Here is a 14,786-nt window from a genome sequence, read left to right as displayed (position 1 = left end):
TGTTTTTGGTTTGTTTTTGAGACTGGCTTTTTGTTTCTTTTTTTTTTGTGGGTTCTTCTATCTCACGTAGGCTGGAAGTGCAGTAGCTGCTGCTCATGGGCCCAATTCCACTCTTGATTTGGGATAGAAGTTTTGACCTTTTTTTAAAAAATTAATTAATTAATTAATTAATTTTAGTTGTCAACATTTGTTTAGATAAGATTTCCAATTTTAATTTTTTCTCCCTCCCACTCCTCCCTCCTCCCCTCCCCTAGATAGTAGGTAATCTGATATAGGTTATATATATATAAAACATTAAACATATTTCTGCATTTGACCTGTTTTTGATATGTCTTGGGTCCTTGGGACTCACCCTATTGGTGTCAGACCTACTTAGGCACCTGACCAACTTTAGATCATCTCAACTCAAAATTATGGAACTCAAGAAATACTACCTGGTAGCAGGAATTACAGCTTCTGCTTCCCTACAATAGTATGTAATGTCCTTGACAATTGAGTCACATTTTTGTCACTGAATTCCCAGAACCTTTCACTGTTTCTGGCACATAGTAGGAACCTAAAAAATGCCTGTTGAATAAAGTAACAAATAAATAAATAAGAAATAATAAAATGTTCTAAAAACTCCTAAATTCAGATGGTATCATGTGTAAGAAAAATTTTATTGAAAAAGAATAAAGGACACCCCAAATAGACTTATGGCTTTACTTCTGCGACCAAAAGTAGAATTACTTGAAAAGCCCCCCTTTCTCCCCAAGCCTTTCAAGGCCTCTCAAGGAATGTCAAGACCTGGCATTCTATCTCTATGCATGAAGCCTTCATTGCTCCATTTCTCTTAATGTTATCAGGGCCTCTTTGATGACCTATTAGGCTGATCTCTGATGAACATCTTTTACTTTTGAGGAGACAACAATTCCATCAACCAGCTCTTCAACAATGGTTTTATAGAGAAAAGTTTTTGTCGGTTCTATGAATGAAAGGAAATAAAATGAAAGTTAGAATTTATATGGTACAAACACCTTGAGGCATTCCAGGATTAAAAGATAGGGCTCTGTCCAGGGCTACGTGGAAAGTCTCTCTATATTTTATACTTAACTAAATTTTTAGGCTAAAAAATCCAATTAATTTTGATCTTTGCAGATTTTATAGAAAGATACCAGAGCTATAACTAGGGTTTCAATCCAGGGCATTTAGATTTAGAGGATAATTATAATACTCAGGGTTCTTTAAAAGCACAGAAATAACTGAGCTTAGCACCTGGCAAGAAAAAATTAAGAAAAATAATAATCTGTCAAATTGCCCACTTCCTTCCCCCAGAGGGCTCCCCTCCCCCCCTGAACCCCATCTCCAGATAACCTGTTCCCTGGCTATTTCCCACTCTTGTGATGGGCTCCTCAACATGCTTTTTAGGGTGTATTTCATGCCACTTCCCCTGGATATATTTTGTGCTATTTGTCCTGGCATGAAAATGACTGGTTTTGATTTAGTAATAAATCAGTTAATCCTTCAAAAGGCATTCATTAAGTGGCTGTACGGGCTTATTATGTGTTAGGTGTTGGCAAAAATGAAACAGTCCCTGCCCTGAAGGAATTTATACTCTGTGGCAGGAGACAACATGAACAGTGGAAAGATCGATGAATTTGGAGTCAGAGGAAATGAAATCAAATTATTATCTCGGCTACTGTGTGACTGAGCAAATCACTTAACTTTCCTGGAACTCAGTTTCCTTATTGGTAAAATCACAGTTTGGATTAGATGGTTTCAAGAGTCCCCTCTACTTTTAAATCTATGATCCAGTGATCATATATATAGAAGTATAGACAAAAAAAAAAAGGTAATTTTGGGAGGGACGGTAATATCTGGGAGGACCAGGAAAGGCTTCATGTAGGAGGTGGCATGTCACCAGGGCTTTGAAGGAAGTTGGGGATTTCAGGAGGTGGAGATGAAGAGGGAATATCTGGCACCAACCTGTGCAAAAGTGTGGAAGGGAGAGATAGAATATCCTGGGTAAGGAAGAACAAACTTAGAATAAGAATGATGAAATCTAGTCTATGTTGGAGAGAATCCAGAACCATAGACTGATTTGAAAGTAAATACCATTCTATTGATCTCAAATGCATAGAATAATTAGAATCAAGACAACAAAGTCTTTCCCCGTAGAGATCCCTATTTTAATTAATAGATAAGAATGATTAACATATGGAATATCGGCAGGTGCTGACTCTTGTTATTCATGTCCATCCCTTAATATGGTGATGAAGAGAGGAGAGAATGGACTTTCTATAATTATTCTTTTGAAGTCCTTAGATTTCATTCTACTATTGTTAGCCTAGAATGGGGAAAGTGAGAAAAAAAAGGAGCCTGTGAATCTCTAAAGTTAGGGCTTGGGAGGGACCTTAGAAGTCAACTCATCAAACCTCCTCATTTTATAGACAAAGGAACTGAGGTCCAAGGAGGTTAAGTGACTTTTCTAAGGTCTTACAAGTAGAAAAGTGAAGATTTGAACTTAGGTCCTCTAATTGCAGCCCTTGATTTCCACTGTCAGGGAGGTAGCAGGTAAAGCAGGTACAGTGCTGGGGCTGGAGTCAGTTCAAATATGGCCTTAGACACTTACTAATTGTGTGACCCTGGGCAAGTCAACTAACCCTGTTTGCCTCAGTTTCTTTATCTGCAAAATGAATTGGAGAAGAAAATAGCAAATCACTCCAGTATCTTTGCTAAGAAAACCCCAAATGGGGTCAGGAAGAGTCAGACATGACCAAAATGACTGAACAGCAGCTAAGGAAAAAGAAACAGCTGGGATGGGAACTAATTTTAAAACCAGGCAATCATTTTAGATTATGATTATTTTAAGATTATGCAAGTTGGAAAGAATTTTGTCAGCATCTAAGTTGTTGAATTTAATGAGAAAAAACAACTATCCAAACTACAAGGAATTTTATGTTCCATTATTGATCCATATGTCATGTTGGAGAAGGGATGGGCTTTGGTAGAAGATGCTCTGGTTTAGAGGCAAAGTTCAAATCCTAGGTTTTGCCACTGATTATGTGTGTGACCTTGGACAAGTCTCTTCTAGATCTAAATCCTATGTTATCAAGATGTTTAATAAAGCCAAATTATACAAAAAGCAACAACAAACAAAGATGTTTGGGCAGCTAGGTGATGCAGTGGATAGAGCACTGGGCCTGGGGTCAGGAAGATTCATCCTCCTGAGTTCAAATCTGGCCTCAGATACTTATCAGTTATGTGACCCTGGGCAAGTCACTTAACACTGTTTGCCTCAGTTTTCTTATCTGTAAAACAATAAGCTGGAGAAGGAAATAGCAAATGACTCCAGTATCTTTGCCAGCAAAACTCCAAATGAGATGATGAAGAGTCAGACATGACTGAAATAACTGAATAACAACAAAACAAAGATTTTTTTTGTAGTTAGTAGGTTCAGATTTCCATCTTAGTAGATATTTCCATTTTAATCACAGGATTTAAATTTACAAGAGATCTTAGAGATTTTCTAGTCCAACCTCCTCATTTTTTAGAGGAACTAATTGAATCCCAGAAAAGTTAAATGACTTGTTCAAAGTCATGTAGGTAGTAAGTACTAGAATTGGGATTTGAATCTAGGACCTTCAACTCTAATTCCTGTGGCACTTGAATTCAACATGTCCCAAACTGACTTTCATTCTCTTCACTTCCAAATCAGCTCTCTTTCCCAACTTGCCTGTTATCATCATTGACATTGCCTAAATCTTTGTCACAAAACCTCAGAATTTTCTTCAACAACTCGCCTGTGTTTTTCCATACCTAATCAGTTCCCATTATCTTGTCATTTCAGCCTTCAAGGATCATAGAGTCATAGATCTAGGGTGGTCGTCTAGTTAACCATTTTACAGATGAAGAAACTGAGGCATAGAGATGATAAGGCAACACAGGTAGTAAGTGACAGAGTTGATATTCTAACTAGTTCCTGTGATTCCAGGTTCAATACTCCTTCTACCATTCCATGAACTCCTGAAATTTTTATTATATTGTCCTCTTTCTTTCCTTTGCCTTGTCATCACAACACAATAGCCTTTTTTCTAGGCTATTCATATGTAGGAAACATTCAGGGATAGCAAAAATGATCTTCAAGAAAATTACTAGGTAGATGTTCCAACTTCCCCATATCTGCACACAGTAACAAAAGTGAATTTCCATGGGGGCAGCTAGGTGGCGCAGTGGATAAAGCACCAGCCCTGGATTCAGGAGGACCTGAGTTCAAATTTGACCTCAGACGCTTGACACATACTAACTGTGTGACCCTGGGCAAGTCACTTAACCCCCCAAAGTGAATTTCCAATGGGGGAGGGGTTTAAAAGGCTGAGAAAATAGCACATGGTCAGCTCATACAAACACTAGCCCAGGAAATGATGATGGGTATGGAAAGTAATAGAAATGACTGAGAATCTCCAATCCCAGGGAATATTGCGCTGACTGTCAGCAGGGGCAGGATGGAAAGGGAGACTCAACTAGTCATTTAATAGAATGCAAGGTAGATGGTAACTGCTTACAAAGGGATAAAATAATTAGGGGGGGGCTATAATTCAGAAAATGTAAAACATTTCCCTACTATGGGGAGGGGGGAAGAATTTGTTGGGCTGGAAAGAGAGGAGTGGTGGGAAGTTGAATATTCTCACACACATCAAAATGAGAATAAACCCAAGGGGCAAATAGCAGAGCAAGAAAATCCAGAGTTCTCTGTTCAAAGACTGTGAGGTTAGATGTTAGTGTCAGATGAAAGGAAAATTAGCATGTAGTACAGAAGGTATGACGATCAAGAAACAGGGTAATAAGACCAACTGAAGACATGCCAAGGATTCCTTAGCAGTTGGGTGGCATAGTGGACAGAGTCCTTGGCCTGGAGGCAGGAAGATCTGAGTTCAAATCCAGCCCCAGACATTTACTAACTGGGTGACCCCTGACAAATCTCTTAACTCCTGTTTGCCTCAGTTTCCTCATCTGTAAAATAGGATAATAAAAGTACCTACCTCCCAGAGTTGTTGTGAGGATCAAATGATAAAATAATTATAAAGTGCATTGCTATTACGATGATGATGAAGATCTGAGTTCAAATATGGCCTCAGATACTTACTAGCTTTGTGACCCTGGGCAAGTAATTTAACCTCTGTATGCCTCAGTGTCCTCAACTCTAAAATGGGAATAATCATAGTATCTACCTCCCAGGATTGTTGTGAGGATCAAATGCGATAATATATACGAAGAGCCTGGCACAGGGCATGGTACACAGTAGTCACTTAATAAATGCTTGTTTCCTTCCTTCCTTATCCATTGTGCTTTCCAGTTAAATAAAACTTTTTATATTTGCTTTGGACAAATGCTCTGGACATTTTTTTCCTGTCCTGTCACCTAAATCTTACTCTCTCATTATCAAGCTCATTCAGTTTCTACATATGATCTTGAATTCATCCATTAAAAAAAATGATTGTGTTGGTTTATATGTTTTGCCTCTAAAACAAAACAACTATGCCTGATACAGGAGCCATAACTAACAATTTTGGTGTCCTAGACAAGCACCACAAAACTTAATCCAGGAGAAACAGCAAGAAAGACATTCGCCAATTAACTTTTTAAAACAAATTATTTTGGGGGGGTATGGGGGAGAAAGCTTCTATTTCAAGACTAAGGCCTATTGGGAGCAGGGATGGACCTGCACAGGGAAGATAGGATACTTAGGACGTGGGTCTATGGGTAAAGACCCCAAGACATTCCAGGGAGCCTCTTTCTAGGAAAAGAAGCATCGAGGAGCAGGAGGGGGAGTTCACCCATGCTCAGTTATTGCTATCTGCTGAAGTATTAGTGCTTTGCTGCTCTCTACATTTTGCCTCTACTCTAACACTCTGCATGCAGCTAGGTCCCAATTAGTATGAACAATGAATCCCTGAAGTGACAAATTTTTGTCTCTACCTAGTTTATATACAATCTCTATTGAAAGAAATTTTCCCATGGGAGGGGGAGGGGAATCTCTAGAGAAGTTACTTACCTTTCTTAGCTCTGTTTTCGAGCCCAGGGCTGGGAAAAAAAAAAAAAAGGAAACTTTTTCATAATTGCTGGAATTCATTCCTAAAAAATCTTTAAACCCACTCCATTTTTATTTTTGGAAACTGCAAGTCAGACACTAAAACATTAGTTTATTGCATATTTTATTCACCTTTTCTGTATCTCCAGTACTTAGCACAGTCTGTGATACAAAGTGGGCTCTTGTTAAATACTTCTTGACTTGAATTTAATTGGTTTAATTTGCTCCCGATGGTCAATCAGGAATTGGGAGGTAGAGTAAGGGTGCCACATGGCCCTTAGAAATTTGCTCCACCCACGGTGGAGAAAGCCCCAGTCTGATTGGAATGAGATGCAAGAGAGGCCAGGCAGAGGAATGTCTATTTCCCAAACCATCTGCTTCTCCACTTACCCTCCTTCTGCGTCGAGCAGGCGGCGATAGGTCTCGATTTCGTTCTCCAGTCGAGTCTTGATGTCGAGTAGCTGCTTGTACTCTGCGCTCTGGCCCTCGGCTTCATCCCGGATCTGAATGAGCTGGGCCTCCAGTGAACTAATCTGATTTTGGGTTTGCGAAAGCTGTGTTCTGTACCCAGCTTCTGTCTCTGACAAGCTGCCTTCAAGGGATTTTTTCTGAGAGAAGGAAACCAATTGTATAATGAAAGGAAAACATTGTGCTATGAGATAAACATCAAAGCCCTTTATTTTCACTTCTGAAATAATTATGAAGGTGTTTTGACAATCATTTATCTGTTTTGTTTTGTTACAATCTTTCATGAGTAAGTGGGACGATGAGCCCTGTCATCTTTCAGGCTGACAAGACCTCTGCAGGTGGGAGAACTTTTGGAATTCGGCTGCAGCCTGGTGCAGTGGAAAGAGTCTTATATTTAGAGACAGAGGACCTGGGTTCATATCCTGCTTCAGATACTTACTAGCTGTGTGACCTTGGGCAAGTCACTTAACCTTTATGGGCCTCATCTGTAAAATAACAGAGTTGGACCAGAAGCCCTCTAAAGACTCTGAGCTCTAAACCTATGATCTGATGAGCCCACTTTGTTTAATATTTGAGTGCTTTGAGAAAGAGTTAGTCACAGGAGCAGCTAGGTGGTGCAGTGGATAAAGCACCGGCCCTGGATTCAGGAGTACCTGTGTTCAAATCTGGTCTCAGACACTTCACACTTACTAGCTGTGTGACCCTGGGCAAGTCACCTAACCCTCATTGCTCCACAGAGAGAGAGAGAGAGAGAGAGAGAGAGAGAGAGAGAGAGAGAGAGAGAGAGAGAGAGAGTTAGTCATACCAAAAGGTACCCCGAAGGTCCAAATCTTCCTTTCTGTGTCCATTTACCTCTTGTGAAAACATGTGCTCCTAAAAGCACACACAGACAAATCCTCCTCTCTTTCTTCAGGATATTATGAACAAAAATAATGATAGGAAGTACGCTGTCAAGAGTCAGCTAGGTGGTCCAGTGGATAGACAGCTGCACCTGGAGTTAGGAAGACCTGAGTTCAAATCCAGACTCAGACACTCACAAGCTGGGTGAAACCTGTCTGTCTCGACTGTAAAATGGGAATAGCCACAGTATTTACACTGAGTAGCAAAGGAGATATTATTTATGAAACATTTAACACAGTCTCAGGTACTTAGCAGGTGTTTAAAAAGTACATGTTCCTTTCACACATCACACATGTGATGTGTACATGCTGGTCTATTCACTGGGACATTTGGGTATTTTCTTGTTCATTCCTAATATCCTCAAGAGATTTTCAGTGATATCTGTTTGTTCCCTCTGTGCAGCATGAACTACGTGTATGATTTACATGGATTGCACCTCTGAGATGACAAAGACCATTTTAAGGTCATTCTGGTCTTCTGCATACCACTTGGCGCCTGAGGCATGTCAATGAATGCTCAACCGATGCTTGGAATCACCATTCTGGTGCCAGTTGCAAGCTTATGAGAGTAAAAAGAAAAACTGATTTTTAAAAAAAAAAAACATTGTTAGAGAAGTTAAAATGATGCATGCATTTTTTTTTTTTTTGGTGAGGCAATTGGGGTTAAGTGACTTGCCCGGGGTCACACAGCTAGTAAGTGTCAAGTGGCTGAAGCAGGATTTGAACTCAGGTCCTCCTGAATCCAGGCCCAGTGCTCTATCCACTGCGCCACCTAGCTGCCCCAGACACATGCATTTTTAATACCCACTAAATACACAAAAACAATTTATCTAGATTAATTCTCCTTTAAGTAAGAGGGCATCCTTACTGCCTCCCCAGAGATAACACTGGTGAATTAATTATGAATACCATCTTGTGTTTCCTTAACACAGATCTCATTTTGCACCTCTGTGGTGGTTTTCATTCATTCAAAATCTGTCTATTAAATATCTACTAAATGAGGGGCCATGAGCCTTTTCCTGCTGAGTCATTTTCAGTCGTATCCCACTCTTCATGACTCCATTTAGGGTTTTCTTGACACAGATACTGGAGTGGGTTGCCATTTCCTTCTCCAGCTCATTTTTATAGATGAGGAAACTGAGGCAAACAGGGATACTGACTTGCCCAAGGTCACATAACTACTAAGTGGCTGGGGCCCTATTTGAACTCATGAAGATGAATCTTCCTGATTCCAGTGCAGATGCTCTCTCTTCTGCTCCCCTAAGATGCCCTGCAATAAGCCTGGTGGGCAATTAGTGGAGAGAAGACCTGGCCTGGAGTCAGGAAGACCTGAGTTAAAATCTGGCCACAGTTGATAAGTAGCTGCGTGACCCTGGGCAAGTCACTTAACCTTTCTGTACCTCCAGTTTCCTCATCTGTAAAATGCGAATAATAACACCACCTACCTTCCAGGGTTGTTGTGAGGACCAAATGAGATAATTATAAATCACTTAGTACGGTGCCTGACATATAATAGATGCTATATCAATGTTACCACCAAAGTCAGTGCAGTCTTAAGCCTCTGATACCTTTTTAGATTGAAGAACTTAAAACTGCACTAAGCTTTTAGGGGCCCCCTCTGGGTTCTTTGTATCCCTAGGGCCTAGCACAGGGCCTGGCATATAGAGTAGGTACTGAATAAAGACTTGTTAGCTGACTGATTGATTGACCAGCCTCTCGGTGTCCCCAGGCAACCAAGACTAGATGTTAGAGAAGAGGGCCTGAGCGGTATTGCTGGAGGCAGTTTTCTCATCAGTACTTCCCCAAGTGATGAAATCTCAGGTTTGGATCAAAAAAAGAAGGACCCTACTAAGTGCAAAGTTCAATAAGGATTCTAGCCTTAAGAACATTTGCCTTATGGCAAATAGAAGTTATTTAAGGGGCTCTAATGTTTGTCAAGTGGATTCGATGATATCATTAGTTATTTCTCTTCCAGGTTTTTCATCCCGGCAAGATCACTGGAAACTTTCTCCTGCGAGCTAATAGATGCAGTAACAAAAATGTCAAACTTGTATTTTTGACCTAGCCTTTTAAGCAGGGGTACTTAACCTTGCTTGTGGAATGGACCCCTTTGACAGCCTAAGGACCTTTTCTCAGAACTACATTTTCAAACGCATAAAATAAAAATATAGGATTACAAAGAAAACAGATTCTACTAAAATAGTTATCCATTTTAAAAAAAGTTCATGAACTTCAAGTTAATAATAATAGCATTTATATAGCTCTTTAAGATATACAAAGTACAAGGGGGACAGCTAGGTGGCACAGTGGATAAAAGCACTGGCCTTGGATTCAGGAGGATCTGAGTTCAAATCCAGCCTAAGACACTTGACACTTAACTAGCTGTGTGACCCTGGGCAAGTCACTTAACCCTCATTGCCCTGCCCCCCCCCAAAAAGATATACAAAGCGCTTTATAAACAGTGTCTCAGTTATTCCTCACAACAGCTCTGTGATGTAGGTGCTAATATCATATCCATTTTACAGATTAGGGAACTGAGGAAGCCACAGATTAAGATATTGATTGGCCCAGGGTCAGAGAGTTCATTAAGTCTCTGGAGTGAGATTTGAAATCAGGTCTTTCTTTTTTCTTTTTTGCTGGACATTGGGGGTTAAGTGACTTGCCCAGGGTCACACAGCTTGTAAGTGTCAAGTGTCTGAGGCTGGATTTGAACTCAGGTACTACTGAATCCAGGGTCAGTGCTTTATCCACTGTGCCACCTAGCTGCCCCTGAAATCAGGTCTTTCTGATTCCAGAACTGGCATTCTAGCCCCTGTGCCACCAGCTGCTTAATGTGAAGAATGAAAGCTTTACCAAGGATAATAGTTTTCAGTAACTTCCTTGTTTCTATCATGAAACCATGGCAATGTCTCCTTTCTGAGATCAGCTTGTATTTACATATGTGTTATTTATATATACATATATACATACACATACATACACATATATACACACATAAATATATATGTATACATACATACATACATACATATATATATACACACACACACACACACACACTTTAGTGTATATGTGCAGTTTCCCCTGATAGATTTGAATCAGGGACTGTTGAATTTTTGTCTAGGTAGCTTCATTGCTTAGTTCAGTGCTTGGCACACAAATGCTCCTTGATTGACTGATGGAATACCTGTGCTGAACCCAATTTATAGGTGGGGAAATAATAATAGCTAAGCATTTTTTTGTGCCAGGCACTGTACAAACATTATCTCATTTGGTCTTCACACCAACCCTAGGAGGTAGGTTGCAATTATGATTCCCAATTTTCTTTTGAGGAACCCGAGGCAAACAGAGGTCACTAGTAAGTGTCTGAGGATGATTTGAATTCAGGTCTTTCTGACCCTAAGTACTGCGTTGCCTAGGTGCTGATTTCCATGTTTTACCTACCAGGGCTAAGGCAGACTGTAGCTCAATCTCCAAAGTTTGGGAGGTGCGCTTCAGCTCTGATATCTCTGTCTTGGCAGAATTGGATTCATCAGTGGCAAAGGAGATCTGCTGCTGTAGCAACTCGCTCTGAAATGATACCGTCATGAAGTGGGTTGAGTGCCATCAGACAAGACAAACCCGGGCTTAATGACCTCCAGCATCCTTTGATTTACCTTGTTATTGAACCAAGTTTCAACATCTTTGCGATTCTGCTCAGCCAGGGCTTCATACTGGGCTCTCATGTCATTGAGAAGTTTGGTCAGATCAGTCCCAGGGGCAGCGTTCATTTCCACGTTCACGTCGGAATTTGCAGCCTTTTTCAGGCCTTTAATTTCCTGGATTAAGAACAATCAGTGAGTTGTAGTAAGGGGGGGGGGTTCCCCCCCAGGGAGAACAGGAATGTGCCTCCCAATTTACTTCATCTACAATGCGCTTTCTTTAGCTTATCAGATCATTTTCAAGAACAAAGCAAAATATCTGAAAGGGGATGTTGATTTTGGTGTGTGGGTATGTGCTTACCTCTGCATGGTTCTTCTTGAGATAGGCCACTTCCTCTGACAGGGTTTCAATCTGCATCTCCAGGTCTGTCTTGGTTAAGGTCAGGTCATCCAAGACTCTTCGTAGACCGCTGATGTCAGATTCCACACTCTGACGGAGGGCCAGTTCAGTTTCATACCTTGAAAAAAAGGTTGGCAATTTCTTTGAGTAAATCAGTCAATAAATAACCTTCCTTCCTTCCTTCCTTCCTTCCTTCCTTCCTTCCTTCCTTCCTTCCTTCCTTCCTTCCTTCCTTCCTTCCTTCCTTTCTTGGGCAATGAGGGTTAAGTGACTTTCCTAAGGTCACACAGCTAGTGTAAAGTGTCTGAGGTCACATTTGAACTCAGGTCCTCCTGAATCCAGAGTCAGTGCTTTATCCACTGTGCCACCTAGCTGCCCCCTAATAAATAATTATTAAGTTCCTATGATGTGTAAAGAGCTGGGGGAAAAAAGAAAGGCAAAAGACAGTCTATGTTCTCCAGGAGCTTACAGTCTAATGGGGAGACAACATGCAAATAAGTATATAAAAATAAGTTATATACAGGATAAATTGGAGATAACAAAGGAAGACATAATTTTGATGTAAATGACACCTACACTTTTAAAGCTGTAGAATATATCAGCAGAAATAATTCTCAGAAACTAATCCTTCGATTACTTTATTCTCAGGCTCTTAGGATCATAGATTTAGGGTTGGGAAGGACCTTAGAGGCTATATTTATGCACCTTTTTTCTGTTATAAATAGTTGTATTGTAGTGGAAAGAGCTGAAAGGAGAAATTTAATCTGAAGACTTGGTCCTGGAATTGGAAGAATGAGTTCTGAGTTCTACTTCAATTCCTTCATAGCTGCACAGTGACAGGCAAATTACTTCATCTCTTCTACCTTTGGCAAAGTGGATTACTGGCATATAGATTAAGAACTGGAAAGGATCTCAGAAGGCTTCTAATTCAACCCCCTTATTTTGCAGATGAAGAAACTATGGTCTGTGGAAGTTAACTAACTTTCCCAAGATCACATAAGTAGTAGAGTGCTGGTCCTGGAGTCAGGAGGACCTGAGTTTAAATCTGGCTTCAGACATTTAGTAGTTGTGTGACCTTGGACAAGTCACTTGTTTGCCTTAATTTCCTTATGAGCTGGAAAAGGAAATGGCAAACCACTACAGTATCTTTGCCAAGAAAACCCCAAAAGGGGTCATGAAGAGTCAGATATGACTGAAACGACCCAACCACAATGATTTCTGACTCTAGATACTCTTAGATACTTAGAGTATCCAGATGTTCTTTCTACTGTCCTAAGCTGGAGTATGAAGGGGACCTTAAAAATGATTTAGTCTAACCTTCTCCATTCACAGATAAGGAATCTGAGATACAGGGAGAAGTGACTGGCCCAAGGTCACAGAGATAATAAGTGCCAGAACCAGGATTGCAATTTGGCTCCTCTACCTGTAAGTCAACTCTGGCATATTATCTCTTTCCTCTATGAAGAAGGTAATACTTGTGCTCTCTATCCAAGATGGTGCTTTGGGAGGGAAGTTCTCTGTGGACTAAGGTCGGTCAGTCATTTTCTAATCGTGTCTGACTCTTCATGACCCCATTTGTGGGCTTTCTTGGCAAAGCTACTGGAATGGTTTGTCATTTCCCTCTCCAGCTCATTTTACAGATGAGGAAACTGAGGCAAACAGGTTTAAGTGTTTTACCCAGAGTCACACAACTAGTAAGTAGTGAGGGTAGTTTGAATTCATGAAGATGAGTCTTCCTGACTTCAAGCCCAGAGCTCTAGTCATTGTAGCACCCAGCTGTCCAAAGCACTATATGTTTTCTTACTATTAGTGGGACTTGTATTACTATCAGGTTCCCTTCCCCTCCCACTCAACCCTTTTCCTCTTACTTTAGTTTGAAGTCATCAGCAGCTAGTCTCACATTGTCAACTTGGAGCATGATGTCAGCATTGCTAAGAGTTGAATCCAAAATCTGGGCATAAAAGAACATAAAGAAACCTAAATTTCCCTGTGATAGAACCTTGAGGAGATGGCAGGCCACCCACTTCAAGGCTTTGTGCAAAGTTATCCAGTTCTTCAATAACAGCATTCATTCAACAATTATTTTACATTTCTTCATAAGATAATGTAATTTTGAGGAAACAATGACAAATGGTAGCAATTTATTACTTTGGAATCTTGGAAATAATCCTTACCCCCTCCTCCCCCAACACAAATGTTATAAGAACAAGGAAATTAAAAAAGAAACTGTTATTTCTTAATACGACTTCTATCATTCGGTGATTTCATTTTCCTCAGCAAAGATGGACATGGTTACAGGATACTTTAGAAAACCAGCCTGATCATTTTTGGTGTAACTGCAATTCTTAGCATTAATGGCATATCTTACCTTTTGTTTGAGTTCTTCAATGATCTGGTAATATTCAGAATAGTCCTGGTTTTCTCCATGGCTGGTGCTGCCAGGCCCAAATTTCTTATACCATTCTTTGATTTTGTGTTCAAGCTCAGTGTTTGCTTCCTCTAGGGCTCGGACCTTGTCTAGGTAGATTGCCAGGCGGTCGTTCAGGTTTTGCATGGTTCCCTTTTCATTACCAGAGAGAAGCCCATTTCCTCCCCCACCCAAATTATATCCACCAAAGGTACCACTGAAACCTCCACATGAGGAACCACCCAGGCCATGCTTTAGTCCTGTGGTTCCTCCTCTCCCTTGGCCAGAACTGAACTGCCAAAGACTTGACTTTTGGACAGAGTATGACATGATGTTCCCACTTCAACCCTCCTGAAGTAAGTCCCTCCAACAGTGTGCTCAAAGAGATATCAATGAATAGCCCTTTTATACAGGATAAAGTGGGTGTTTCACGCCTGATACTGATCACTCAAAGACATCTGCAATCCTGAATTATTTTCATTAATTATTTGTTAAACCTTCTCCTCCTGTATTTGTTTAAAGGTGCTGAAGATGCCTCTGGGGGTTGATTATCTCACCCATAGAGGAATGAAGCTTGTAGCTTGATGTGATTTCACCCTAGCTAAGCATTTATTTTCTCCTATCACATTTCAGGCCCCCACACACATTTTCTCCATTTTGGAGGCTGACTGATAATCATTTATTTTCCTTTGGAATGACTTGTAGATGGGTCATTGTTTCCCCCAGATGGAATGACCTGATAGTCTTTTCCAGGCTGGTTCAGAGATTACAAGGTGAGGTAATAGCATGGGGCAAATCCTCATCCTGTGTGGCATCTGAGGGCTCCCATGTCTTTTGATGAGATGAGGATTTAAAAACACATAACACAGAGGCTGGGTGTAATGGATTTTTAGCATGTCTC

General features: G+C 40.5%; 1 protein-coding gene across 1 annotated transcript; it reads right to left on the bottom strand.

Annotated features, from left to right (window-relative positions):
* Nucleotides 1-687: 687 nt before the first annotated feature.
* Nucleotides 688-14,215, bottom strand: LOC122754711 (keratin, type I cytoskeletal 24-like). Its single transcript, XM_044003189.1, has 8 exons — nucleotides 13,847-14,215; nucleotides 13,347-13,429; nucleotides 11,440-11,596; nucleotides 11,094-11,255; nucleotides 10,882-11,007; nucleotides 6,461-6,678; nucleotides 6,035-6,063; nucleotides 688-964 (listed from the first exon to the last, which is right to left on the bottom strand). The coding sequence occupies exons 1-8, from the start codon at nucleotides 14,213-14,215 to the stop codon at nucleotides 864-866; spliced, it is 1,245 nt and encodes a 414-aa protein (XP_043859124.1). The 3' UTR covers nucleotides 688-863.
* Between the last annotated feature and the right edge of the window lie 571 nt (nucleotides 14,216-14,786).

The sequence above is a fragment of the Dromiciops gliroides genome, chromosome 4 (assembly GCF_019393635.1).
Source record: "Dromiciops gliroides isolate mDroGli1 chromosome 4, mDroGli1.pri, whole genome shotgun sequence".
Taxonomy (NCBI): Eukaryota; Metazoa; Chordata; class Mammalia; order Microbiotheria; family Microbiotheriidae; genus Dromiciops; species Dromiciops gliroides.
The sequence above is the reverse complement of the archived record's forward strand: the minus strand, read 5'-3'. Positions and strand labels throughout refer to the sequence as shown.

Bases quoted from the DNA above. Each gene is read 5' to 3' on its own strand.
- LOC122754711 (XM_044003189.1), bottom strand. From the start codon at position 14,215: ATGTCATACTCTGTCCAAAAGTCAAGTCTTTGGCAGTTCAGTTCTGGC. The intron at 11,597-13,346 runs GTAAGAGGAAAA...CTTTTTTTCAAG, and splicing joins GCTGATGACTTCAAACTAAA to GTATGAAACTGAACTGGCCC. The intron at 6,064-6,460 runs GTAAGTGGAGAA...TTTTTTTCCCAG, and splicing joins CTGCTCGACGCAGAAGGAGG to CCCTGGGCTCGAAAACAGAG.